At 44.3% G+C, this 25,602-nt stretch overlaps 1 protein-coding gene across 6 annotated transcripts in view; it reads left to right on the top strand.

Annotated features, from left to right (window-relative positions):
* kiaa1958 (KIAA1958 ortholog) overlaps window positions 1–25,602 on the top strand; it is a 56,357-nt gene that overhangs the window by 11,788 nt on the left and 18,967 nt on the right. For 3 of the 6 annotated variants that reach the window (XR_016495818.1, XM_021601482.3, XM_036976558.2), the window contains exons 1-3: window positions 11,563–11,772; window positions 17,356–17,583; window positions 24,042–24,915. Coding sequence is in view for 4 of the 6 variants with exons in the window: in XM_021601482.3 (XP_021457157.3) it covers window positions 17,377–17,583; window positions 24,042–24,915 (1,081 nt within the window). In the remaining 2 variants the exon portion in view is untranslated. Of the gene's footprint in view, window positions 1–11,562; window positions 11,773–17,355; window positions 17,584–24,041; window positions 24,916–25,602 lie in introns of those variants that run through there. The other 3 variants (XR_016495817.1, XM_090233577.1, XM_090233576.1) reach the window with 1 other exon arrangement.

Here is a 25,602-nt window from a genome sequence, read left to right as displayed (position 1 = left end):
ATATTGCAACGACCCCAGGCTTCCTCGGTGCTACCTAATCTGTGCTTCCATTACATTTGGTGTATATTGCAACGACCCCAGGCTTCCTCGGTGCTACCTAATCTGTGCTTCCATTACATTTGGTGTATATTGCAACGACCCCAGGCTTCCTCGGTGCTACCTAATCTGTGCTTCCATTACATTTGGTGTATATTGCAACGACCCCAGGCTTCCTCGGTGCTACCTAATCTGTGCTTCCATTACATTTGGTGTATATTGCAACGACCCCAGGCTTCCTCGGTGCTACCTAATCTGTGCTTCCATTACATTTGGTGTATATTGCAACGACCCCAGGCTTCCTCGGTGCTACCTAATCTGTGCTTCCATTACATTTGGTGTATATTGCAACGACCCCAGGCTTCCTCGGTGCTACCTAATCTGTGCTTCCATTACATTTGGTGTATATTGCAACGACCCCAGGCTTCCTCGGTGCTACCTAATCTGTGCTTCCATTACATTTGGTGTATATTGCAACGACCCCAGGCTTCCTCGGTGCTACCTAATCTGTGCTTCCATTACATTTGGTGTATATTGCAACGACCCCAGGCTTCCTCGGTGCTACCTAATCTGTGCTTCCATTACATTTGGTGTATATTGCAACGACCCCAGGCTTCCTCGGTGCTACCTAATCTGTGCTTCCATTACATTTGGTGTATATTGCAACGACCCCAGGCTTCCTCGGTGCTACCTAATCTGTGCTTCAGTTACATTTGTTGGAGAATGCAGGCAACTCCAAAAGTCATTCATGTTTTGTGTTGATTGACTGCAGGGCCAATATTTTTATATTCATGACAATAAACTGAACCTTGGCAGTATGACTAGACTTCAGTAGTATTACATTGTCCTGTGTGTTCTGTTGATGTTTCCACGTTCTAAGTGAACATGCAAGAGTGTGGATCATGGGGCAGTGCAGGTAGCGTTGAACACACCGCCCAGATCTGGGACCAGCCTAGTGCTCATCTAATCCAAACAGATCTGGGACCAGCCTCGTGCTGATCTAATCCAAACAGATCTGGGACCAGCCTCGTGCTGATCTAATCCAAACAGATCTGGGACCAGCCTCGTGCTGATCTAATCCAAACAGATCTGGGACCAGCCTAGTGCTGATCTAATCCAAACAGATCTGGGACCAGCCTAGTGCTGATCTAATCCAAACAGATCTGGGACCAGCCTAGTGCTGATCTAATCCAAACAGATCTGGGACCAGCCTAGTGCTGATCTAATCCAAACAGATCTGGGACCAGCCTAGTGCTGATCTAATCCAAACAGATCTGGGACCAGCCTAGTGCTCATCTAATCCAAACAGATCTGGGACCAGCCTAGTGCTCATCTAATCCACAAAAATCATGCTTTTCAAATCAATATTTCACTAGTCCTCATCGCCACTCTAGCTCTCAGTAATACATGTTGTGGTGCTCTCTTCACAGTAATACATGTTGAGTATACTGTCATTAGCAACACGGTGTTGCTGTCATTAGTAACGCTGTGTGGCTGTCATTAGTAAGGCTGTGTGGCTGTCATTAGTAACGCTGTGTGGCTGTCATTAGTAAGGCTGTGTGGCTGTCATTAGTAAGGCTGTGTGGCTGTCATTAGTAACGCTGTGTGGCTGTCGTTAGTAACGCGGTGTGGCTGTCGTTAGTAACGCGGTGTGGCTGTCATTAGTAACGTGGTGTGGCTGTCATTAGTAATGTGGTGTGGCTGTCATTAGTAATGTGGTGTGGCTGTCATTAGTAATGTGGTGTGGCTGTCATTAGTAATGTGGTGTGGCTGTCATTAGTAATGTGGTGTGGCTGTCATTAGTAAGGCTGTGTGGCTGTCGTTAGTAACGCGGTGTGGCTGTCATTAGTAACGTGGTGTGGCTGTCATTAGTAATGTGGTGTGGCTGTCATTAGTAATGTGGTGTGGCTGTCATTAGTAATGTGGTGTGGCTGTCATTAGTAACGTGGTGTGGCTGTCATTAGTAACGCGTGGTCTCTCTCTTTCCGGGTGGACTAAACCCCACCATGTCCTTCGTGTCAGGGAAGCTGAAGGAGACATGAGCCTGGCTTTCAAGATGGAGAAGATGTCCCCGATGAAGAAGTCTAAACTCTAACTAGTAACTATTGGAAGATGATGTGTCTGAAATGGCTGTATAGTCTCTATTTGTGGTGCGTTTCAGGTAACTGTGAACACATATCACTTTCTGACGGCCATCCCTTTTGATTGGAGCAGTACCTTCCACAGGCTACGTGTTTGCCCCGGGTAGAAGTGTCTTCATCACAGAAAAACAGGAACGGTTGAATTTCATCAAATTTGAACGCTTACAAACAATTTGATAATTTCTTGAATATTTGTAATTTTTTAACGTCATTTTAATAAAAAAAAAAAAAACTTATAACCCTTTACGACTTGTTTACAGGTTGAAATGGCAGATTCTATCATTGATACGTGCCTAAATTGGAACGCAGTCACTGTACAGTAACATGGCGTCAGAACTCAGGCTCTTGGCTTTGCAGCGCAGCATGGGTTTAGAGACTGACAGACGCTCAGAGTGAGCACCGTGCGCGACAAGACGCTCCCCCATCCCTCTCCCCTAATTGGACAACTTTTCCTCATTTGTTGTCTTGAGAGAGGAATTCTGTAAATGGAGAGGAGTCGATGTGTTCTGAACGATGAGACGTTGAGGATTATAATAAATACCGCTTTGATGTCATTACAAGCAAACCACACACCCGTGAGGCCAAATGTGCACTTCACATTTCCATATTATAAAACTCATGTCATTTACAGTGTCCATGTTTATAATCCCCATGTTTAGTGTACAGTTACAAGGATGTGATACTGTGTGTATCTGGGACTGAACACCTCCTTCTGCAACTGGATCCTGGACTTCCTGACGGGCCGCCCCCAGCTGGTGAGAGTAGGTACCTCCACCGTCCCCTCAGGGGTGCGTGCTCAATCCCCTCCTGTACTCCCTGTTTACTCCATCATCACGTTTGCTGACGACACGACGGTGGTAGGCCTGATCACCCATGGCGATGAGACAGACTATAGGGAGGACGTCAGAGACCTGGCAGTGTTGGGCCAGGACAACAACCTCTCCCTCAATGTCAGTAAAACAAAGGAGCTGATTGTCGACTACAGGAAACAGCGGGGAGGGGGGGGCTCAGCATGGTGGAAGTGTTGTTGCCTACCCTCAACACCTGGGGCCAACCCACCAGGAAGACCAGGGTCCAGTTGCAGTGGGAGATGTTTAGTCCCAGGGTCCTTAGCTTAGTGATGAGCTTCGTGGGCACTATGGTGTTGAACTCTGAGCTGTAGTCAATGAATAGCATTCTCACATAGGTATTTTCCCTCTTGAAGTGCAATTGAGATTGAGATGGTGTGAGTGAGGAGTGAGTCTAGGGTGTCTGGGATGATGCTGTTGATGTGAGCCATGACCAGTCTTTCAAAGCATTTGATGTGAGTGCTACAGGACAATAGTAATTTAGACAGGTTACTTTGGAGCTCTTTGGATCAGGGACATTGGTGGTCATCTTGAAACCTGCTGGGATTACAGACCGGGACAAGGATAGATTGAGATATTTGAGAACGTTCCCTGGTATTCTGTGTGTGATTGTTAACGTTTAAATGTTCTGCTCACATCGGCCCCTGTCATCCGGAAAAACAGGGGCTTTCACGCAAGGCACAGTGTTATTTTCCTCGATCAAATCAAACATTTGTTACATGCACCGAATACAAGTGTAGACTTTATCGTGAAATGCACACTTACAAGCCCCTAACCAACAGTGCAGTTCAAGAAGAGTTAAGAAAATATTTACCAAATAAACTAAAGTAAAGTAACACACTAAAATAACAGTAACGGGGCTATATACAGGGTGTTAGGGTACAGAGTCAATGTGCGGGGCTACCGGTTAGTTGAAGTAGTTTGTAGATGGAGGTAGATGGAGGTAGATGGAGGTAGATGGAGGTAGATGGAGGTAGATGGAGGTAGGGGTGAAGTGACTATGCTTAGATAATAAACAGAGAACAGCAGCAGTGTACAAAACAAATGGGGGGTAGTCAATGTAAATAGTCTTGGTGATCATTTGATTAATTGTTCAGCAGTCTTGTGGCTTGGGGGTAGAAGCTGTTAAGGAGCCTTTTGGTCCTAGACTTGGCACTCCGGCAACACTTGTTGTGTGGTAGCAGAGAGAACAGTCTATGACTGGGGTGGCTGGAGTCTTTGACAATTTTTAGGGCCTTCCTCTGACACCAGCTATTATATAGGTCCTGGATGGCAGGAAGCTTGGCCCCAGTGATGTACTGGGCCATACACACTACCCTCTGTAGTGCCTTACGGTCAGATGCAAAGCAGTTGCTATACCAGGCGGTGATGCAACCGGTCACGATGCTCTCGATGGTGCAGCTGTAGAACCTTTTGAGGATCTGAGAATTTTGAGGAATCTCTCAACCTGCTCCACTACAGCCCCGTCGATGAGAATGGGGGTGTGCTCAGTCCTCCTTTTCCTGTAGTCCACAATCATCTCCTTTGTCTTGATCACGTTGAGGGAGAGGTTGTTGTCCTGGCACCACACGACCAGGTCTCTGATCTCCTTATAGGCTGTCTCATCATTGTTGGTGATCAGGCCTACCACTGTTGTGTCATGGCAAACTTGATGATGGTGTTGGAGTCGTGCTTGGCTATGCAGTCGTGAGTGAGCAGGGAGAACAGGAGGGGACTGAGCACGCACCCCTGAGGGGCCACATGTTGAAGATCAGCATGGTGGATGTGTTGTTTCCTACCCTTACCACCTGGGGGCGGTCCGTCAGGAAGTCCAGGATCCAGTTGCAGAGGGAGGTGCTGTCACGAGAATTATGTTCTCAATGTTCATAACCCAATTCAATTAACTAATCAGCCTGAAGCCCAGAATTTGTAAGAAACTGGTTGAAATGAATCAGACGGAGGCCCAGCTACGAAAGTTTATTTACGGGAGCGCTGGTTGGTTATACAAAACCATTCATTTTATACTGGCTTCTCACGCACACACATTCACACTAACATACTCACACACATTCACACTAACATACACACACACATTCACACTAACATACTCACACACATTCACACTAACATACTCACACACATTCACACTAACATACTCACACACATTCACACTAACATACTCACACACATTCACACTAACATACTCACACACATTCACACTAACATACTCACACACATTCACACTAACATACTCACACACATTCACACTAACATACTCACACACATTCACACTAACATACTCACACACATCATTAGAATAATCTTATGATTCTAATCAATTTCATCCAATCATATGGTTTCAGGGTGGAATATTCTAATCATTCACATGATCAAATAAATCCCATTATCAATCCACCGTTAATGACTAAATAATACACACTGATACCTCATGTACTATCTGGAAATTTAAATGGTATCCAAGATTAATTCAAACCAATACATGTATGTACATTCGATATTCATCAATGACTGTTATAGGCCTATATCCGATCATAATGCTTCCTGTTAGGATTTTTATTACCATCTTCATTAAAAAAAATTACATGATATACATGTATGTACATTCGATATTCATCAATGACTGTTATATATTATATATTATATATATATAGATATATATATATAGATACTACAATCTTATTATATCTTATATTACAATCTTCATTAAAAAACAGTCTTAACCCTCAAAAACAGTCTCATCCAACATGGGCCCCTCGTATTACAAGAAACGGAGCCATCTCCTAGGCCTGGAGGCCCGTATTCGTCATCCCACTGGCCGGAGCTTGGAATCAGTCCATACCTCACCATCTGTTGACCTCTCCAGAGTCCTGGTAATCAAACCTCTCACACAGGGAACCAAACAACATCCACACAGAACCAAAACACTCATACAGGTGAAAGTTGCCCACAACACCCTGATTAGGACATTTTTCCATTTCCCAAACATACTGTCAAACCAATTTGTTAGAGCATTATCCACCCCAGAGTTCTCTGCTAATTCGTGAGCTAATGTGGTTAAACCAGCCAGGGCCTTGGTCACTGATCCGTCTGGAGCTGTGTTATTGTTGATGAAAGTACAACATTCTGCTCCGAATTTCACACACACACCCCAACCTTTTCAGCCAGTAACATATCCAAGGCTATTCTATTCTGCCATACCATCAAACTAGTTGCCGCGGTTTGTCCTGCTAAACCTTTTATCGCCTCTCTAGTATAGTTGATGAAACGCTGTTGGTTATAGTAGATATAATTGATCCAATCTACATTTTAATTGAAAGTTGACCACCAGAAGATGCTTGATTCCAATCCAGCCCATATCAGATTCCAATCCAGCCCATATCTGATTCCAAGCCAGCCCATATCTGATTCCAAGCCAGCCCATATCTGATTCCAAGCCAGCCCATATCTGATTCCTAGCCAGCCCATATCTGATTCCTAGCCAGCCCATATCTGATTCCAAGCCAGCCCATATCTGATTCCCATCCAGCCCATATCTGATTCCTAGCCAGCCCATATCTGATTCCAAGCCAGCCCATATCTGATTCCAATCCAGCCCATATCTGATTCTAAGCCAGCCCATATCTGATTCCCATCCAGCCCATATCTGATTCCCATCCAGCCCATATCTGATTCCTAGCCAGCCCATATCTGATTCCAAGCCAGCCCATATCTGATTCCAAACAAGCCCATATCTGATTCCCATCCAGCCCATATCTGATTCCCATCCAGCCCATATCTGATTCCAAGCCAGCCCATATCTGATTCCCATCCAGCCCATATCTGATTCCCATCCAGCCCATATCTGATTCCTAGCTTTGAACTCCAATGCTATCAATGTAAACTCTATTGTCAAAAGATCCTGACGGAGCACTCCTTCTCTCTCTTCTACCTGGCCCTAGGTCTTTGTGTTTGACAAGGGCATGCCTAACTGCACTAGTGCACAAATACCGGTTCAATTTGTAGGCAGGTTAGGCCACAGCTTCAGATCTCCACACAACCAACCACTCCCTCATTGTCTTGTCGGTTGTAACATTCTCTGTCCTATTGCATGTTCTTACTTCCCCTACGTCCCATCCGTGTGTGATGTATTGAGCCATACAATAATAATGTCCTCCTGTAACTGTGAAAGGGGAAAGTCTGGATGTAATGGGCACATGGGGGTACAGATAATGCAGATCAATGCAACTGTCATTGTCTGGCTTCCCTGCCTTCATGAACAGCTTTAACATACAGGCCATTCCCCTGGGTGTATCAATTCCATCAAATGGAAAGGGAATGGTTGTCAACTGAGGTTTTGCTGTGGCACAGGCATAACATTCTTCTTTCGCTACTGATCTGGCTGTATACTGAATCCATTCTAATCATAGGTTAGAATCCCCATAACCAGTTTCCACCTCAATCACTTCCTTTAGATCTTTCATCTGAACTATCTACACTGGCCCTTGGCTCTGGACGTCTCCACGGTCAGAATCTGTTTTGTTAGGGGCTCTGCTTCTATTCTGGCTGGCTATAGCACTATCACTGGCCCTAACCTCTTCTACCCGGAATGGTACCGTAGAGAGGTAACCCCCGAACCCTATTGGTATTCGGTTCTTCTCCTAACTCTGTGATTGTTCGACAGTGTCCGTGTGTCTTACCCTCTTGCAATGTGTGATATGAACCCACCGCGAAGGCTATCACCAGGAGTAGTTGGTATGGCCCCTCCCAACGGGCCTGCTTCCCGTCTATTCTCCTCAGGGACTGGATCCATACCCAGTCTCCTGGTTGCATTGAGTGAATCACCTTCTCCTGTAATTCACCTGTCGGACACAAAATCTTGGACATACGGGTTTGGTTAACAAACAGTCTTCTCATGTGTTCTGCTAGTATATCTTCAACTTCTATGTCTACTTGTTCTGTCTGGCATTATCCATTATTTAAATTATTGCTATATTTGCTCTATTTATCTATTACATTTTTTTTTTGATTATCCAATAGGCCACAAAGTATCCTAACCTACCCCCTCTTGATACATGGCCCTGCCCATATTGCCGCATAACAATGATTTAGGTAAGATTAGTCAATTATCCTTATGTCAATCATTTCTAGACCATGGTTCAGTGTCTAACATCTTAGCTCCCGAAACCATCTAAACTGTTTGCGTGTCTGACTAGAGCGTCAACAAGCGTCTGACTAGAGCGTCAACAAGCGTCTGTCTAGAGCGTCAACAAGCATCTGACTGACTAGAGCGTCAACAAGCATCTGACTAGAGCGTAAACAAGCGTCTGTCTAGAGCGTCAACAAGCATCTGACTGACTAGAGCGTCAACAAGCGTCTGACTAGAGCGTCAATAAGTGTCTGACTAGAGCGTCAACAAGCATCTGACTGACTAGAGCGTCAACAAGCGTCTGACTAGAGCGTCAACAAGCGTCTGACTAGAGCGTCAACAAGCATCTGACTGACTAGAGCGTCAACAAACGTCTGACTAGAGCGTCAACAAGTGTCTGACTAGAGCGTCAACAAGCATCTGACTGTCTAGAGCGTCAACAAGCATCTGACTGACTAGAGCGTCAACAAGCGTCTGACTAGAGCGTCAACAAGCGTCTGACTGACTAGAGCGTCAACAAGTGTCTGACTGACTAGAGCGTCAACAAGTGTCTGACTAGAGCGTCAACAAGTGTCTGACTAGAGCGTCAACAAGCATCTGACTGTCTAGAGCGTCAACAAGCATCTGACTGACTAGAGCGTCAACAAGTGTCTGACTAGAGCGTCAACAAGCGTCTGACTGACTAGAGCGTCAACAAGCGTCTGACTAGAGCGTCAACAAGTGTCTGACTGACTAGAGCGTCAACAAGCATCTGACTGACTAGAGCGTCAACAAGTGTCTGACTAGAGCGTCAACAAGTGTCTGACTAGAGCGTCAACAAGTGTCTGACTGACTAGAGCGTCAACAAGCATCTGACTGACTAGAGCGTCAACAAGCGTCTGACTAGAGCGTCAACAAGTGTCTGACTAGAGCGTCAACAAGCATCTGACTGACTAGAGCATCAACAAGTGTCTGACTAGAGCGTCAACAAGTGTCTGACTAGAGCGTCAACAAGTGTCTGACTGACTAGAGCGTCAACAAGCATCTGACTGACTAGAGCATCAACAAGTGTCTGACTGACTAGAGCGTCAACAAGCGTCTGACTAGAGCGTCAACAAGCGTCTGACTAGAGCGTCAACAAGTGTCTGACTAGAGAGTCAACAAGCATCTGACTGACTAGAGCGTCAACAAGCGTCTGTCTAGAGCGTCAACAAGTGTCTGACTGACTAGAGCGTCAACAAGCGTCTGACTGACTAGAGCGTCAACAAGCATCTGACTAGAGCGTCAACAAGCGTCTGACTAGAGCGTCAACAAGTGTCTGACTAGAGCGTCAACAAGTGTCTGACTGACTAGAGCGTCAACAAGTGTCTGACTGACTAGAGCGTCAGCAAGTGTCTGACTGACTAGAGCGTCAACAAGTGTCTGACTGACTAGAGCGTCAACAAGTGTCTGACTAGAGCGTCAACAAGTGTCTGACTGACTAGAGCGTCAACAAGTGTCTGACTAGAGCGTCAACAAGCGTCTGACTAGAGCGTCAACAAGCGTCTGACTAGACCTAAAAAAGGACCTGTGCATTTCAGGTAAAATAACAACCCAATGTTTATATCCCAGGACAAATTATTTAGCAACAGCAAGTCAGCTAGCTAAATGTCCATGAATCGTTTAATGTGTTTCGACCTGTCCCCAAATGAATATAGTTTGTTCATGGCCGCTAGCATTTCTTAATGAGCACGGATTAAAAACGAACAAAAAACAAAGGCCAAACCAGGAAGTGCAGTAACCCTTTAGGAGAGTGTGTTATGCAACTATTTTGTCTGTCTTCAGACTTATTTATTGTCTGTGTTCATGACATCTTGTAAATAGCAGCATCCGACTGGGGAAACATCTCCGTTAACACCCTTGTAACTGGTAATTACTAGTGGGAAACTCATTATCTCTAAGCTCCAGCTTTTACGACATGTCGAACTGTAACATCACATACTAAGGAAATGACCTTGATAACATCATGTTTCAACAGTTATATCACATCCAAACAACAACAGTGGTTCATTTGAGCCAGAACCTGCCGGAACAGGATCCGGCACCTCTCAGTTTTGGGCTGTTTAGTTCTGGTACTTCTGGTGGCATAAACAATCATTTTCACTGTTTGATCTTTTTTAAAATTGTTTAATTGCAGAGTTAAATCAGTTTTACTACTCCTTAATTCTATGTTATGCTGCATCCTTTAGCCTGATGTTGTTTTTGTTGGGCCAATTAGGTTGCAGGTTTCTCTCTAAGGAAGGGACTGACTTTTCTACCCATGAGGAGCTGTGGCACATGAGGAGCTGTGGCGCATGACAGCGCCCAGTGGGTCTTTCTGCTTCAGAATCCTCTTCGTAGTGCTCTTTTACACGTGTCTGTTACCCTGAGGTAACGTGTTACTCTGAGGGAGGTAATGTGTTACTCTGAGGGAGGTAATGTGTTACCATGAGGGAGGTAATGTGTTACTCTGAGGGAGGTAATGTGCTACTCTGAGGGAGGTAATGTGTTACGATGAGGGAGGTAATGTGTTACTCTGAGGGAGGTAATGTGTTACTCTGAGGGAGGTAATGTGCTTAAAGTCAATCTGCTTTGCCATTTCTTGGAACTCGGAACTCAAGAATTCGGGGCCCGTTGTCACTAACGACCTCATCTGCCATGCCTTGTGACGGTTCAGCTTCAGGAAGACCTGGGTAGTGTGGTTGTAGACGTGTAGAATCTCAGTGAATCTTGAGTTGTAGTCCGATACATGATCAGATTAGTTCTGTTTTGTTATGCTCACATAGGTCCAGAGCAATTGGCCCCGTTAGGGAGCCCGTCCTTTTGCTATGACTTTTTTTTTATCTCACAACAGAACTGACAACACCTTTACCTTTGAAATCCCGCCCACCATACCGAGGCGTCCCCCCCCCCCCCCCCGCATTTAGTCAGACCTTGATGTCTGACTCAACTGACTTACCCAGTTAAAGGTTAAATAAAATGTTTTTTTTTTTTTTTTTTTTAGATTCATGAGGAAAACACGGTTTAATACATTTTAGAATAAGGCTGTAACGCAATAAAATGAGGATGCACTGTACATTAACCAGATTTATTTGTGGGTAAAGTTGATAACATTACCGGTGGAGGGTTCTTATCAACAGTCTAAACCCATCTACATTTTCTAGAAATAAAATTAAAAAGCAGCTAGTGTGAGTTATTTTTGAATTCCCCCTATTGATTTAATGAATGTAAACATGTTTTTACATTTTTTTTTTAAAGTTTAACTTTCCAGTTTTGTTAATATAAATATACAATGAGCCTAACATCAACCCATACGTTGTCCTCAGTTTTCTCATCCTTCCAATTGTCCTGTATTTGTATTTATTATGAATAAGATGATCATTTTCATCTCTCATAACAACACGATGACGTAGCTACATATCCGAATCGACGTATTTCCGGTAAGGCCTCGTTGTATTTCTATGTTTTGGAGAAGAAGAAGAAGAAGAAAATATCTCTCACTATCCAGCTAGTCGGAGTGGTTTATCGCTTGCTTTGACCGCTGATTGTTACTTATTATCATCCCAAACAACTCCTTCCTTTTATATTAGAAGAAATAGCTATATGAAGAGTCTCCGGTGTAAAGGTAAGTGTTTATTGACAATAACAGAGAGATAGGCGTCTCTTTGTTCTATGAGTCGGATCACGCTAACGACCGTAGCTAGCTAGTTAGCCGTAGACGAAAGCTAGCTTCACATTCGGGCTGCTGTTTGATTTGAAATAGCTGAATAGCTAGCAAGATAACTGGCTAGCTCGGGTGTGTTATGTTAGCCACGGGCCCAGCTAGATAATTAGCAAGCTAGATAGGTAGCGATATGCAGAAAGGTTGAAATGACTAGCCAGCCCAGACTTAACATTATATCAATGTGTTAGCCACTGATAACGAAATGGGCTATGAACAGTATTTTATGTGTTGCTAAATATCTAGTAATTGTAACAGTAGGCCGTTCTTTGCCTTAGTTGTCTTATGCTCGGTATACACTACACGACTTCTGAAATCGTAACAACTTGGACGTGCTCACATTTCCCGATGTCCTTGGCCCCAAATCTTTCTTCCCATCCACCCTAAAACCACAGGACGAGGGTGTTCACACAATGAGTTCCTAGTTGATCCTGTCCTGCTTTTCTCGGTTGTCGTAGGAAGAAAACAAATGGGTGCAGATGTATTTTTTTAAAGTATTGAGGCGCAGAATATGGTCTTGATTTCATGTCGTTATATTTTTATTTATTTCTGTCATGTAATGTAGGACACTGATGTAATATTGGTTCGTTTTGCTTTGCCTGTTGCCTCGGGTGAGTGGAGGTTTTATGTAAGTACCAAGGATTCTGTGGTTTCCCTTGCAAAAGGGGTTGCTTTTGATAAAAACGTATTTTTCTTCCTTCCCAATGAAAACGAATTAGAAAATGTTAAAATATGTATTTTATGGAAAATATATGAATGTTTATGGACGATGCACCATGCTGCCTTGTTGACAAAATGACAGAGCTGCTCCATTTGAGAAGGACATGCCTCCCTCCCCGTTTTCACCAGATGTGACAGGCATCGGCCTGGGCTCAACATAATTGAATCCGCCCAATTGTTTTCGTCTCACATGCTGAATGCTCAAGGGCTATTGGGAGCAGTCCTTGCCCAATCATGCTGTAGCACTGCTCATACTATAACATGCAAACCCAAAATGTAGGACATGTCAGGACATCCGACAGGGGTCTGGAGAACAGAACAGCCATCATTGGTGCGTCCTTGACCTGCTCAAACTATGCGAGTCTCGACGTAATGATCCTAGCCCAAGTTCATAGGATTTCAGCCAGATCATTCGTATTCGTCTGAGATGGCAAAAATGTAGCGAATTCATGTCAAGGTTGTGTATTGTATTCCCGGCCTTAAACCCTCTACAGACTATGATTTTACCTGTCTTATGCTGTGATTTTGCAGACACTTCCACATCGTTGGCAATTTTTTTTTAATCGTAAACGATTGTTGGACATCTTGGCTCGTTCAGTGTAACGGGGTCTAGGTCGTAGGCTCTGACCGTTCGTTCTGGCGGTGTCTTTATCGTGTCAGGTGTTCCGAGCTGATCCCAGTGACTGACCAATAGGAACACTTGAGCACACAATTTGTCAGAGTAATATAATAGTTTGATTTTTAAACATTTACATGCTGTGCAAGAAGGAACGATTTCCCTAATAATCTTGTTTACATGATGGGATTTTGATAAATGCAGAAAATATCTAAACAAAATAAACCTTCCACCATGTTATTTTGGGGAAGCTTCTTTTGATTCTGACTTGGGACATATGAAGTTTATATGTGTAAACTTTTTTTTAAAGATTCATATGTTCAGTTTTTCCTGAACTCACTTCTCTCGCGCATAACCGTAGAGAGAGGCTTGCGCTGCTGGTGCATAGATCAAATACACCGCTGATGTTGACGTAAGCCTGTACCAATTTAACCAGCTTGATATCAAGATTTTAATTCATATCACATACAGTGACGTGATAATTGTAAAAGACAGAATCTGACGTACAGTCTGCACAAAGGCCTTAAACTCAACTCTACGAATTACTATGGTGAGTGTGAGCGGACTGTTGCTAGCAGATTGTAACGTGCTCCATTAGCCATTACAGGATAGTAGGCAGGGCAAACCCTGGTAGATCATCTACAAATAAATTGCAGTTTTTGGACACATTCAGCAGCTTTTACCAGATTAAATACAATACCATTGGAAATCAATGTTAAAAATTCAGTTGTATATTCATAAAAACTTAAATTGAAAATTATGCTGTCAACTGCTTCTTTTTTTGGGGGGGGGGTCACGTCACAGACGCCAAGCCCCTCCCCCATGCCACTCGCAACAGACACAAAATTATCTTCTTCCTCTTTGACAACAAGCAGTGTTAACTTGCTATTTGCATTTGAGGTTTGGTCCAACACAATCGGTCATATGGACACCGAAACACATTGAGACACTATTTGACTGGAATAGAGGAGACCTTGACCTTTCTAATAATACCCTATTTATGTCTCAACTCCTAACATGTCGAACAAAGCAGACCCTACTAAAACGAGAGGATCAATGAACATGTTGTGGAAAATCAATCAAATGTATTTATAAAGCCCTTTTTACATCAGCCGATGTCACAAAGTGCCGTACAGAAACCCAGCCTGAAACCCCCAAACAGCAAGCAAAGCAGATGTAGAAGCACGGTGGCTAGGAAAAACTTCCTAGAAAGGCAGGAACCTAGGAAGAAACCTAGAGAGGAACCAGGCTATGAGGGCAAGCCAGTCCTCTTCTGGCTGTGCCAGGTGGAGATTATAACAGAACATGGCCAAGATGTGGGGTCAGCGTGCTCTGGGCATTACTGACTCAAATTAATGAGATGTGTCTGATGTAGTACAGAGTTTTTTTTTTTTTTTTCAACAAACCTTAACTTGGTGATACCATCTCAGTTCTCCTATCCTCTAAAATATAAGTTTTCTTGTTTGCGGGTTTGTTTTGATTTTGGAGCAAAAAATTGTAAAATAAATCAATCTGCTAGGTAGGCACCTCTGACTACATCGAGTCGCTGTCAGTTCATACTTGGAAAAATGTTACCTATTTTTGTCCTGTGTAAATGTGTTCTTTTCTTTGGGTGCTGCAATCTGTCGTGTTTTAGCCCTGCCAAGGGAGCGGGTGTTAATGCAGAATGACTAGATCCCATTTAGCCCTGCCAAGGGAGCGTGTGTTAATGCAGAATGACTAGATCCCATTTAGCCCTGACAAGGGAGCGGGTGTTAATGCAGAATGACTAGATCCCATTTGGCCCCTGAATACTTAATGATAAGCTGTAGACCACACTGTCACCAAGAGTTCTCATCTATATTATTCGTAGCCGTCTATTGACCACCACAGAACGATACTGGCACTAAGACCGCTCTCAACCAACTCTACAAGGCCATAAGCAAAGAAGAAAATGCTCACCCAGAAGTGGGGCTCCTAGTGGCCGGGGACTTTAAGGCAGGCAAACTTAAATCAGTTTAACCAACATTTTACCAGTATGTCACATGTGCAACTAGGGAAAAAACAAAATCCTAGACCACCTTTACTCAACACAAAGAGATGCATACAAAGCTCTCCATCGCACTCCATTTAGGAAATCTGCCCATAATTCTATCCTCCCTGATTCCTGCTTACAAGCAAAAACTAAAGCAGGAAGTACCAGTGACTTCCGTGTTGCTCAATACGGAAGTGGTCAGATGACGCGGATGCTACACTACAGGACCCTTTTGCTAGCACAGACTGGAATATGTTCCGGGATTCATCCAATGGCATTGAGGAATGCAAGACACGGATGTGCATCGTTGACATCGTCCCCACAGTGACTGTACGTACATATCGCAACCAGAAGTCATGGATTACAGGCAACATTCTCATCGAGCTAATGGCTAGAGCTGCCGCTTTCAAGGAGCGGGAGACTAATCCGGACACTTATAAGAAATCCCGCTATGCCCTCAGACGAACCATCAAACAGGCAAAGCATCAATACAGGACTAAGATTAAATCGTACTACACCGTCTCTAAAGCTCGTCAGATGTGGCAGGGCTTAAAAACTATTACAGACTACAAAGGGAAACCCAGACTCGAGCTGCCCAGTGACGTGAGCCTACCAGACGAGCTAAATGCCTTTTATGCTCGCTTCGAGGCAAGCAACCCTGAAGCATGCACGAGAGCACCAGCTGTGCTGGATGACTGTGTAATAATGTGAACAAAACCTTTAAACAGGTCAACGTTCACAAAGCCGCTGGGCCAGACAGATGACCTATTACTGCTCGGCATCTGCCCGTAAGGCAGGGTGGTGTGAATGGCCCAGTACATCACCGGGGGCCAAGCTTCCTGCCATCCAGGCGGTGTCAGAGGAAAGCCTATAAAATTGTCAGACCACACAGCAAGTGGTACTGGAGCGCCGAGTCTCGGACCAAAATGCTCCTTAACCGTTTCTACCCCCCCCAAACCATAAGACTGTTGAATAATTCATAAAATCGCCACCGGACAATTTACATTGACCCCCACCCCCGTTCCCCCTCCCTTTTGTACACTGCTGCTGTTTGTTTGTAACCTATGCATAGTCACTTTGCCCCCACCTACATGTACAGATTACCTCAACTAGCCTGTACCCCTACACCCTGACTCTGTACTGATGCTCCCTGTATTTAGCCTCGTTATTCTTATTGTATTACTGTTGGTAAAATTATGATTAAATGACTGAACAAATCATTTTAAATGGAACTTTAAGTAAACTTAGTTACAAATAAAATACTCTGTTTTATTATATCCGATTTACAATGAGTTCATACGATGTGATTGTGTGACATGGACAAGGAGTAATTAAAGTTAATGAACACCATTCCAACTAGGAAGAAACAAATGTGTTTTCACAGTCCCCAACCCATAAGGTTGTTAACCTAGGAATGCACTCACTGTCTTATCTAAAAACCCCAGAGCTAAGTTTCTGTGGGTTCAACCATAGGTTATCTGTTAATTAGAACTGTCAGCTCAGTGGTGATCGATAATGTTGAGGGGTCAAAAGTTACCTGGGAGTGTGTTAGTAAGTTAGAATGAACTTTTCACCTCACTTTGTCCCGGTCGAGAGGAGGGGATTCTGTTAAAGCAATGAAATGACGTCATGATCTGTATATAAACTGTTGCTCGTGGTTAAGTGGGAGAATAAATTCTGTTACCTATTATTAAAAAGACTGGTCTCCGTCTATTTTATGCAAAAAATAATCTTACAAATTCTCATAAAATAGATTAAGGGTTTTCAATAATATATATATATATATATAATAATTAAATTACACTAACAATTACTTTTTATTATTACTTTGTATTTGTCTACTTGGTAAATATGTTCTTCTTAAACTGCACTGTTAAGGGCCTTTAAGGGCCACTGTTAAGGGCCTTTAAGGGCCACTGTTAAGGGCCACTGTTAAGGGCCACTGTTAAGGGCCTTTAAGGGCCACTGTTAAGGGCCTTTAAGGGCCACTGTTAAGGGCCACTGTTAAGGGCCTTTAAGTAAGCATTTCATGGTAAAGTCTACACCTATTGTATTAGGCGCGTGTGACGAAGTTTGATTAGATTTTGATTTGAACTCACACTTCTATTATGAATAAGTAATATACATTTTTCCATAGGGGAAACGGCTCCAACTCACGATGGAAGACTGCTTGCACACTTCTTCAGAGAACCTGTCTAAGCTGGTCCGCTGGGCCCACAGTCACGGCACCATCTGTGCTCTCATCCCGAACCTCAAACACCTGCTTACCGAGGGTTCCCATGGGAACCTGACCGCCATGTGGGGGTGCAGCGCGGGCCACGCCTACCACTGGCCCCTCCCCGCCACCTGTAAAACAGGCCAGAAGGTAGGTGGTTTTTTTTTGTCCCAGATGTTTGTGATTTTGACTGTTCTATTGACAAGCTGAACATGTTTGGGTTGGCAAGAGGGCAGAAACAGACTGGAGCCCAGGATAGGCATTTATGGCACTGCAATGTACACTGTGGCCAGTTTACACCACCCCGTTCACAAAAATGGTTCGCTCCTCCAGACAGTGAGTCGCGTGTCCGTGGCTTGCTATATAAAGCAGGCAGGCAGGCATCGAGACATTCAGTTACTGTTTAATTGAATGTTAGAATGGGTAAAACAAGTGACCTACACGACTGAGCGTGGTATGATTGTCGGTGCCAGGTGTGCCAGTTCCAATGCTCTGGTTCTCAGAAACGGCTGGGCTCCTGGGCTTTTCACGCACGACAGTGTCTAGGGTTTACCGAGAATGGTGCGACAAACATAAAAATATCCGGTCAGTGGCAATCCTGTTGCCAAAAACAGCTCGTCGATGAGATGTCGAAAGAGAATGGCAAGAATCGTGCAAGCTAAAAGGTGGTCCACGAACAGGCAAATAACGGTGCAGTACAACAGTGGTGTGCAGAAACGGCTTCTCGGAACGCAACTCGTCGGTCCTTTTCACGGATTGGCTATTGCAGCAGATGACCACACCAGGTTCCAATCAGATAAAAAAAAAACAAGAGGAAGTGGCTCCAACTGCCAACACTGGACAATAGAGGAGTGGAAAAACATTGCCTGGTCCAACGAATCCCGGCTCCTGTTGTCAAGCTGATGGCACTCAGTGTTTAGCATGAGGGGCGGCAGTGTAGCCTAGTGGTTAGAGCGTTAGAGCGTTGGACTAGTAACCGGAAGGTTGCAAGTTCAAATCCCCGAGCTGACAAGGTACAAATCTGTTGTTCTACCCCTGAACAAGGCAGTTAACCCACTGTTCCTAGGCCGTCATTGAAAATAAGAATTTGTTCTTAACTGACTTGCCTGGTTAAATAAATGTAAAGAAAAAATGAGCAGCAGAGCGCTCTGTAAGCAGTATGAGTCATGGCCCCATCCTGCCTGGTGTCAACACTACAGGCTGGTGGCGGTGATTTAATGGAGCGGGGAATGTTTTGCTGGCATGCCTTAAGTCCCTTGATACCTATTGAGCAACTTTCCCTGACGAAGTCTGGCTTTTCTGGAGGCAAAGGGGGTTCAACCCAGTACTGTAAGAGTTTACAATCAGTGGACAGTTTGTTTTTCTGTAAATAATGGGGCCAATGTGTGACATTGGGATAAACATTTCTAAATGGTTTGAAACTAAAATAATTTTTATTTTCATGCAGTTCCAAATGTGAACTCAGAGGAATAAAAGTGAATATATGCAAATTGGCCCATAACTCTGTCGTGTCTGTCATTAAACTGAAGACTTTTAGTTTTTATCAAAGATTCTCTGTAATTAGTATTACACGATCAAACTGATTAATCATGTAGCCGTAAATAACTAGGAAGTCGGGGCACCAAGGAAAATATTCAGATTACAAGGTTATAATTTCCTAATATAACCTTTCAGATATTTTATCTGATCAATTAGTCTTCGAAATAATGAATTATTTACTTTACCTCACGTTAGTCTCATTCCAAACGTCGTAAATTGTTGGTTTGCTGCACGAACCCAGTCTTCACTATGAGTCATCCATACATCAATTGTCTTAAATCATTTATTTATTACTAACTAAGTAATTCACAGAAATGCATAAACAAACACAGTAAATATGGTTACAAGAAATGATAAGGGAATGTGTCCTAGTGGGCTAAACCGGCATCGTGGCTTGGTGGACAAAACGGGGAGTGGAGGTCAGCTGAGAAGTCACTACAGAGTTGGTAATTATAACAATTGAAATGCTAATCCTTTACACATGAACGCTCACTCATTCGGGAACAATTGCAATCAATATATATATTTACGCTCAGTGTGTCATCTTGATCGCTGGTGAAAAGTGTGTTTCTTTTGTAGAATTGTCCGTCTCTCTCTCTCTCTGTCGTGGTTAGAGGGGATAGTTCAGAGTGACATTCATTCATGTCGTTGTAGAATGGATGTTTCGGCGGTTGTCATTCTTCAATGATACCGAATTCCTAGCTGCAGACTAGTAATTAATATCAAAGACTTGTTCTTATTCTGTCGATATCGATAGTCTAAGAGTTTAACCACGTGGTATGGTTAAAAGATTCAGCAATGGTCTTTGTCCCCTCGTAATGGAGGAAAACATGGTCTACTTGAGAATTTCTCAAAGTTGGGGTTTTATTCGGAATTGCAGAAAAGGGGCTGTCCCAGGATGCCTGACCCTAACTGGGCTCAGTGGCGGTCCTCTGATTTAGTTCAACTCAAAAGAGAATTGGAGTTTCCTTCATTAAACAGTCCAAAATCACATCACACAATTTTACAAACAGTGTCATACTCACTCATTCATCTTATACAACAATTAGATGTAATTACAATTAGATGTAAACCTCATATCTGGGGCTACTATATAAACAGCGTTATGGTAATGTGGTCACACCGTCTCCCATGAGCTTCACCAAGTTGTAACAAACGGACCAGTTCGTAGCTGGATTCTTCACCCATCTTTTATACTTTCTCCGGAACCTGAAATTTGTTCATACTTCAAGTTCTGTGCGGTGGAAGAAATTCCTTCTATGACTAGGGTGGCTGGAGTCTTTGACAATTTTTAGGGTGTTTATCTGACACCACCTAGTATATAGGTCCTGGATGGCAGGAAGCTTGGCCCCTGTGATGTACTGGGCCGTACGCAATAACCTCTGTAGTGCCTTGCGGTCAGAGGATGAGCAGTTGCTATACCAGATGGTGATGCAACCCGCCAGGATGCTCTCGATGGTGCAGCTGTAAAACCTTTTTTGGATCTGAGGACCCATGCCAAATCTTTTCAGTCTCCTGACGGGAAAAGGTTTTCTCGTGCCTTCTTCACGACTGTCTTTAGTGTGCTTGGACCATGTTAGTTTGTTGGTGATGTGGACACCAAGGAACTTGAAGCTCCGAACCTGCTCCACTACAGCCCCGTCGATGAGAATGGGGGCGTTCTTGGTCCTCCTTCTCCTGTAGTCCACAATCATCTCTTTTGTCTTGATCACGCTGAGGGGGAGGTTGTTGTCCTGGTACCACACGGCCAGGTCTCTGACCTCCTCCCTATAGGCTGTCTCATCATTGTCGGTGATCAGGCCTACCACTGTTGTGTCATCGGCAAACTTAACGATGGTGTTGGAGTCGTGCCTGGCCGTGCAGTCATGAGTGAACAGGGTTTTAAGTGTCAATGTAAAGTGACTCTCGGTTAGAAGCATTCCATAATTTGGGATGTGTGTGTCCATGAAAACCGTTTTCACCTGTAACATAAAGACACACAAAATGTAATGAGATCTTTATGCACAAACTATCCAACAGCCTGATACCTGGTTCGATGTCTAATTTAACCTCTAGCGACGAGCAATCCCGTATCCGGGAGCGTAATCATAGCCTCAAGCTCATTACCATAACGCAACGTTTCCTATTCATGAAAATCGCAAATGAAATGAAATAAATATATTGAAACAGCTTAGCCTTTTGTTAACAACACTGTCATCTCAGATGTTCAAAATATGCTTTTCAACCAAAGCTACACAAGCATTTGTGTAAGAGTATTGATAGCCTAGCATAGCATTAAGCCTAGCATTCAGCAGGCAACATTTTCACAAAAACAAGAAAAGCATTCAAATAAAATCATTTACCTTTGAAGAACTTGGCATGTTTTCAATGAGGAGACTCTCAGTTAGATAGCAAATGTTCATTTTTTTCCAAAAATATTATTTGTGTAGACAAAGTAGCTCCGTTTTGTTCATCACGTTTGGCTAAGAAAAATACCGGAAAATGCAGTCACTAACAACGCCAAACTTTTTTCCAAATTAGCTCCATAATATCGACAGAAACATGGCAAACGTTGTTTAGAATCAATCCTCAAGGTGTTTTTCACATATCTATTCGATAATCTATCAGTGGTGGCAGCTGGCTTCTCATCAGAAGCAAACGGAAAAATACTGCAGCTGGAGATTATGCAATAATTGCAACGGAGGACACCAAGCGACCACTTATGGTCAGTCTTCCAATGATATGCCTACAAATACGTCACAATGCTGTAGACACCTTGGGGAAAACGTGGAAAACGTAAGCTGACTCCTAGCTCCTTCACAGCCATATAAGGAGTCATTGGCATGAGGCGGTTTCAAAAAATGCGGCACTTCCTGATTGGATTTTTATCTGGGTTTCGCCTGTAACATCAGTTCTGTGGCACTCACAGACAATATCTTTGCAGTTTTGGAAACGTCAGTGTTTTCTTTCCAAAGCTGTCAATTATATGCATAGTCGAGCATCTTTTCGTGACAAAATATCTTGTTTAAAACGGGAATGTTTTTCATCCAAAAATTAAGAGCGCCCCCTATATCGAAGAAGTTAACGTCAGTTTACACTGCCAAAATATAATGAGATCTTTATACACAAACTATCCAACAGCCTGATACCTGGTTCGATGTCTAATTTAACGTCAGTTTACACTGCCAAAATGTAATGAGATCTCTATACACAAACTATCCAACAGCCTGATACCTGGTTCGATGTCTAATTTAACGTCAGTTTACACTGCCAACATGTAATGATCTCTACACAAACTATCCAACAGCCAAAATGCAAGTCATGTTTTATGTCACACAATCTTGGGATTTGGACAAATAAAACAGTTAAAAACCGGTTTTAAATCAACTTGTGAATGTTATTGATTATGATCCCCCATCTTCATTTAATTTTTAAAAATCTTTTTATTTTACCTTTATTTAAGGTAAGAACAAATTCTTATTTTCAATGACGGCCTAGGAACAGTGGGTTAACTGCCTGTTCGGGGGCAGAACGAACGACCTTGTCAGCTCGGGGATTTGAACTTGCAACCTTCCGGTTACTAGTCCAATGCTCTAACCAGTAGGCTACCCTGCCCGCCCCATGACATTAAAACATTGTCAGATTGTTATCAATGACTTCTAAAAGCTGGAACACCTTTTCAGGGAAATCCTCACCGGTACCCATCCTCTGGTACCCATCCTCTGGTACCCATCCTCTGGTACTCTAGTTTATAGAAAGGTCATATTGGAAGTATTCTGACCCTGTGACTTTTTCCACGTTTTGTTTCGTTACAGCCCCTCCCCCCTCATCAATCTACACACAATACCCCATAATGACAAAGCGAAAACAGGTTTATATTTTTATATATCACATTTACATAATTATTCAGACCTTTTACTCAGTACTTTACTCAGCACCTTTTGTAGCCATTATAGCCTGGAGTCTTCTTGGGTATGACGCTACAAGCTTTGCACACCTGTAATTTGGGGAGTTCCTCCCATTCCTCTCTGCAGATCCTCTCAAGCTCTGTCTGGTTGGATGGGGAGCGTCACTGCGCAGCTATTTTCAGGTCTCTCCAGAGATGTTCGATCAGGTTCAAGTCCGGGCTCTGACTAGGACACTCAAGCACATTCAGAGACTTGTCCCGAAACCACCCCTACATTGTCTTTGCTGTGTGCTTAGGGTCCTTGTCCTGTTGGAAGGTGAACCTTCGCACCAGTCTGAGGTCCTGAGCACTCTGGAACAGGTTTTCATCAAGGATCTCTGTACTTTGCTCCGTTCATCTTTCCCTCTATCCTGTCTAGTCTCCCAGTCCCTGCCGCTGAAAAACATCCCCACAGCATGATGCTGCCACCACCATGCTTCACCGTAGGGATGGTGCCAGGTTTCCTCCAGACGTGACGCTTGGCATTCAGGCCAAAGAGTTCAATCTTGGTTTCATCAGACCAGAGAATCCTGTTTCTCATGGTCTGAGAGTCCTTTAGGTGCCTTTTGGCAAACTCCAAGCGAGCTGTCATGTGCCTTTTACTGAGGAGTGGCTTCCTTCTGGCCACTCTACCATAAAGGCCTGATTGGTGGAGTGCTGTAGAGATGGTTGTCCTTCTGGAAGGTTCTCCCATCTCCACAGAGGAACTCTGGAGCTCTGTCAGTGACCATCAGGTTCTTGGTCACCTCCCTGACCAAGGCCCTTCCAAATCATGTCCAATCAATTGAATTTACCACAGGTGGACTCCAAGTTGTAGGAACATCTCAAGGGTGATCATTGGAAACATGATGCACCTGAGCTCAATCTAGAGTGTCATAGCAAAGGGTCTGAATACTTAGGTATTTTTAGTACATTTGCAAGAAAATCTAAACTTGTTTTCGCTTTGTCATTATGGGGTATTGTGTCTAGATTGAGGCGGAAGAGAACGACTTAATCCATTTTAGAATGAGGCTGTAACAAAATGTGGAGAATAGTTGCGGGGTCTGAATACTTCACTGTATTCTCTCTGATGTTGTCAGGGCCATTCCACCAGGTCAAATTCCCGATCCATGTCAAATGTCTTTGTTGACTTCTGATTCTAAAGGAGCGGGGGGGCTGCTTCCAGGACAGCCGAAGCATCAACTCAGACAGCCTCAGTGTCCAGGGAGGGGCCTCAGCCCGTCAGAGCAGCCCAGGAGGTGAGAGGTTTCTGAGCCGCTCCACCAAGGCCAAGGGAGGTGACAGCAGCCAGACACGGGACTCCTGCGACTTCTCCAACTGCAGCGACGACAACACCGAGGCTGACGACAACACCGAGGAGTATAACAACAACCTGTTTGATATTGTCTGTGAGTCTTCAGCCACGACGGATGAGGATGGAGACGTAGACTACGAGCCTCATCACAGACCCAGGAAGAGGGGTCCCCCGGGGGGCATGCCCGGCCCCCAGAGACCAGGGTCTGAGGACAGGGGACAGGGGGACAAGTCAGTGAAGAAGATCAAGCAGGAGACTGCTGAGGACTTTTACTCAGTACCTAAAGCCCAGCTAGCAGCAGGGGTAGGTACTGACTCAGGCCTAGCCTCTCACTCAGTCTCCCAGTCCCCAAAACCTAATAATTCCCTGTCCCACCATGCATTGCCACACAAACCCTTGCAGCTGGACGCCGACTGTTTGGTTGGTGGTGTGTCGTCTTCTCTGCTGGGCCACTCCTTTCCTCACAAACCTCTCCGAGGCTCTATCTCCAGCTCTATCTCCAAACCTTCCATGATGAGCACTAGTTCTCCCAGACATCAGGACCTGTCTTCGGTGTCGACCCAGGGCCTGAGCACCCTCCCTGGGGCAGGTAGTGAGCTGATGGAAGACCTGCTGAACCATGGAGGATCTGAGGGGCCGTTGGGGAACCTGACTCCCTCCTCTCCCAGTGGGATGAACCCTGACCTGGACCTCCTGGGAGCAGAGACCAAAGGAGAGGCAACAGGTACAGTTAACCTCTCGCTCTCTCTCTCTCTTGCTCTCTCTCTCACTCGCTCTCTTTTCTCTTCTCTTGCCCTCCCTGTCTGTGTGTGTGTGTGTCACCACACTGGTTCTGCTGTCATACATAAACAAACACAACCAATTGTCACAAAAAGGCCCCTCGCCATTTCTGAGTGGTGTACCTGAGAGCACTTAAAGAGATTCTAAACATCTAGAATATAATGTACCGTTACCCCTTTTCTATACCGGTGGAAACCTGTATCTGTCTGTTTTGTTGTTTTATTTCAGTCTTTTCTGTCTGTTGTAATCTGTTCAGCAACACTGCTGCATGCTCCATAAGACATGACAGTTCCTCTGTGAATCCTGTAGGCCTCTTAAGGGTGTAACAGGACACGTATGTGTGTACTGAACCGTTTGGCACGGGGACCTCGGTTCGGTCCGCACTGTGAACTCTAATACCTCTAAAAATATATTTACAAAGTAAAAATACTAGGCCTAAAGTCTATGCCTAAACTGTGTGGTGGGGCCCTGCTCCTCTGTGTGGTGGGGCCCTGCTCCTCTGTGTGGTGGGGCCCTGCTCCTCTGTGTGGTGGGGCCCTGCTCCTCTGTGTGGTGGGGCCTGCTCCTCTGTGTGGTGGGGCCTGCTCCTCTGTGTGGTGGGGCCCTGCTCCTCTGTGTGGTGGGGCCCTGC

Source organism: Oncorhynchus mykiss, chromosome 5 (genome assembly GCF_057628025.1).
Source record: "Oncorhynchus mykiss isolate SJ-2025 chromosome 5, ASM5762802v1, whole genome shotgun sequence".
Lineage (NCBI taxonomy): Eukaryota > Metazoa > Chordata > Actinopteri > Salmoniformes > Salmonidae > Oncorhynchus > Oncorhynchus mykiss.
Note: the sequence above shows the minus strand (reverse complement) of the source record. Positions and strands in the feature narration are given on the sequence as shown.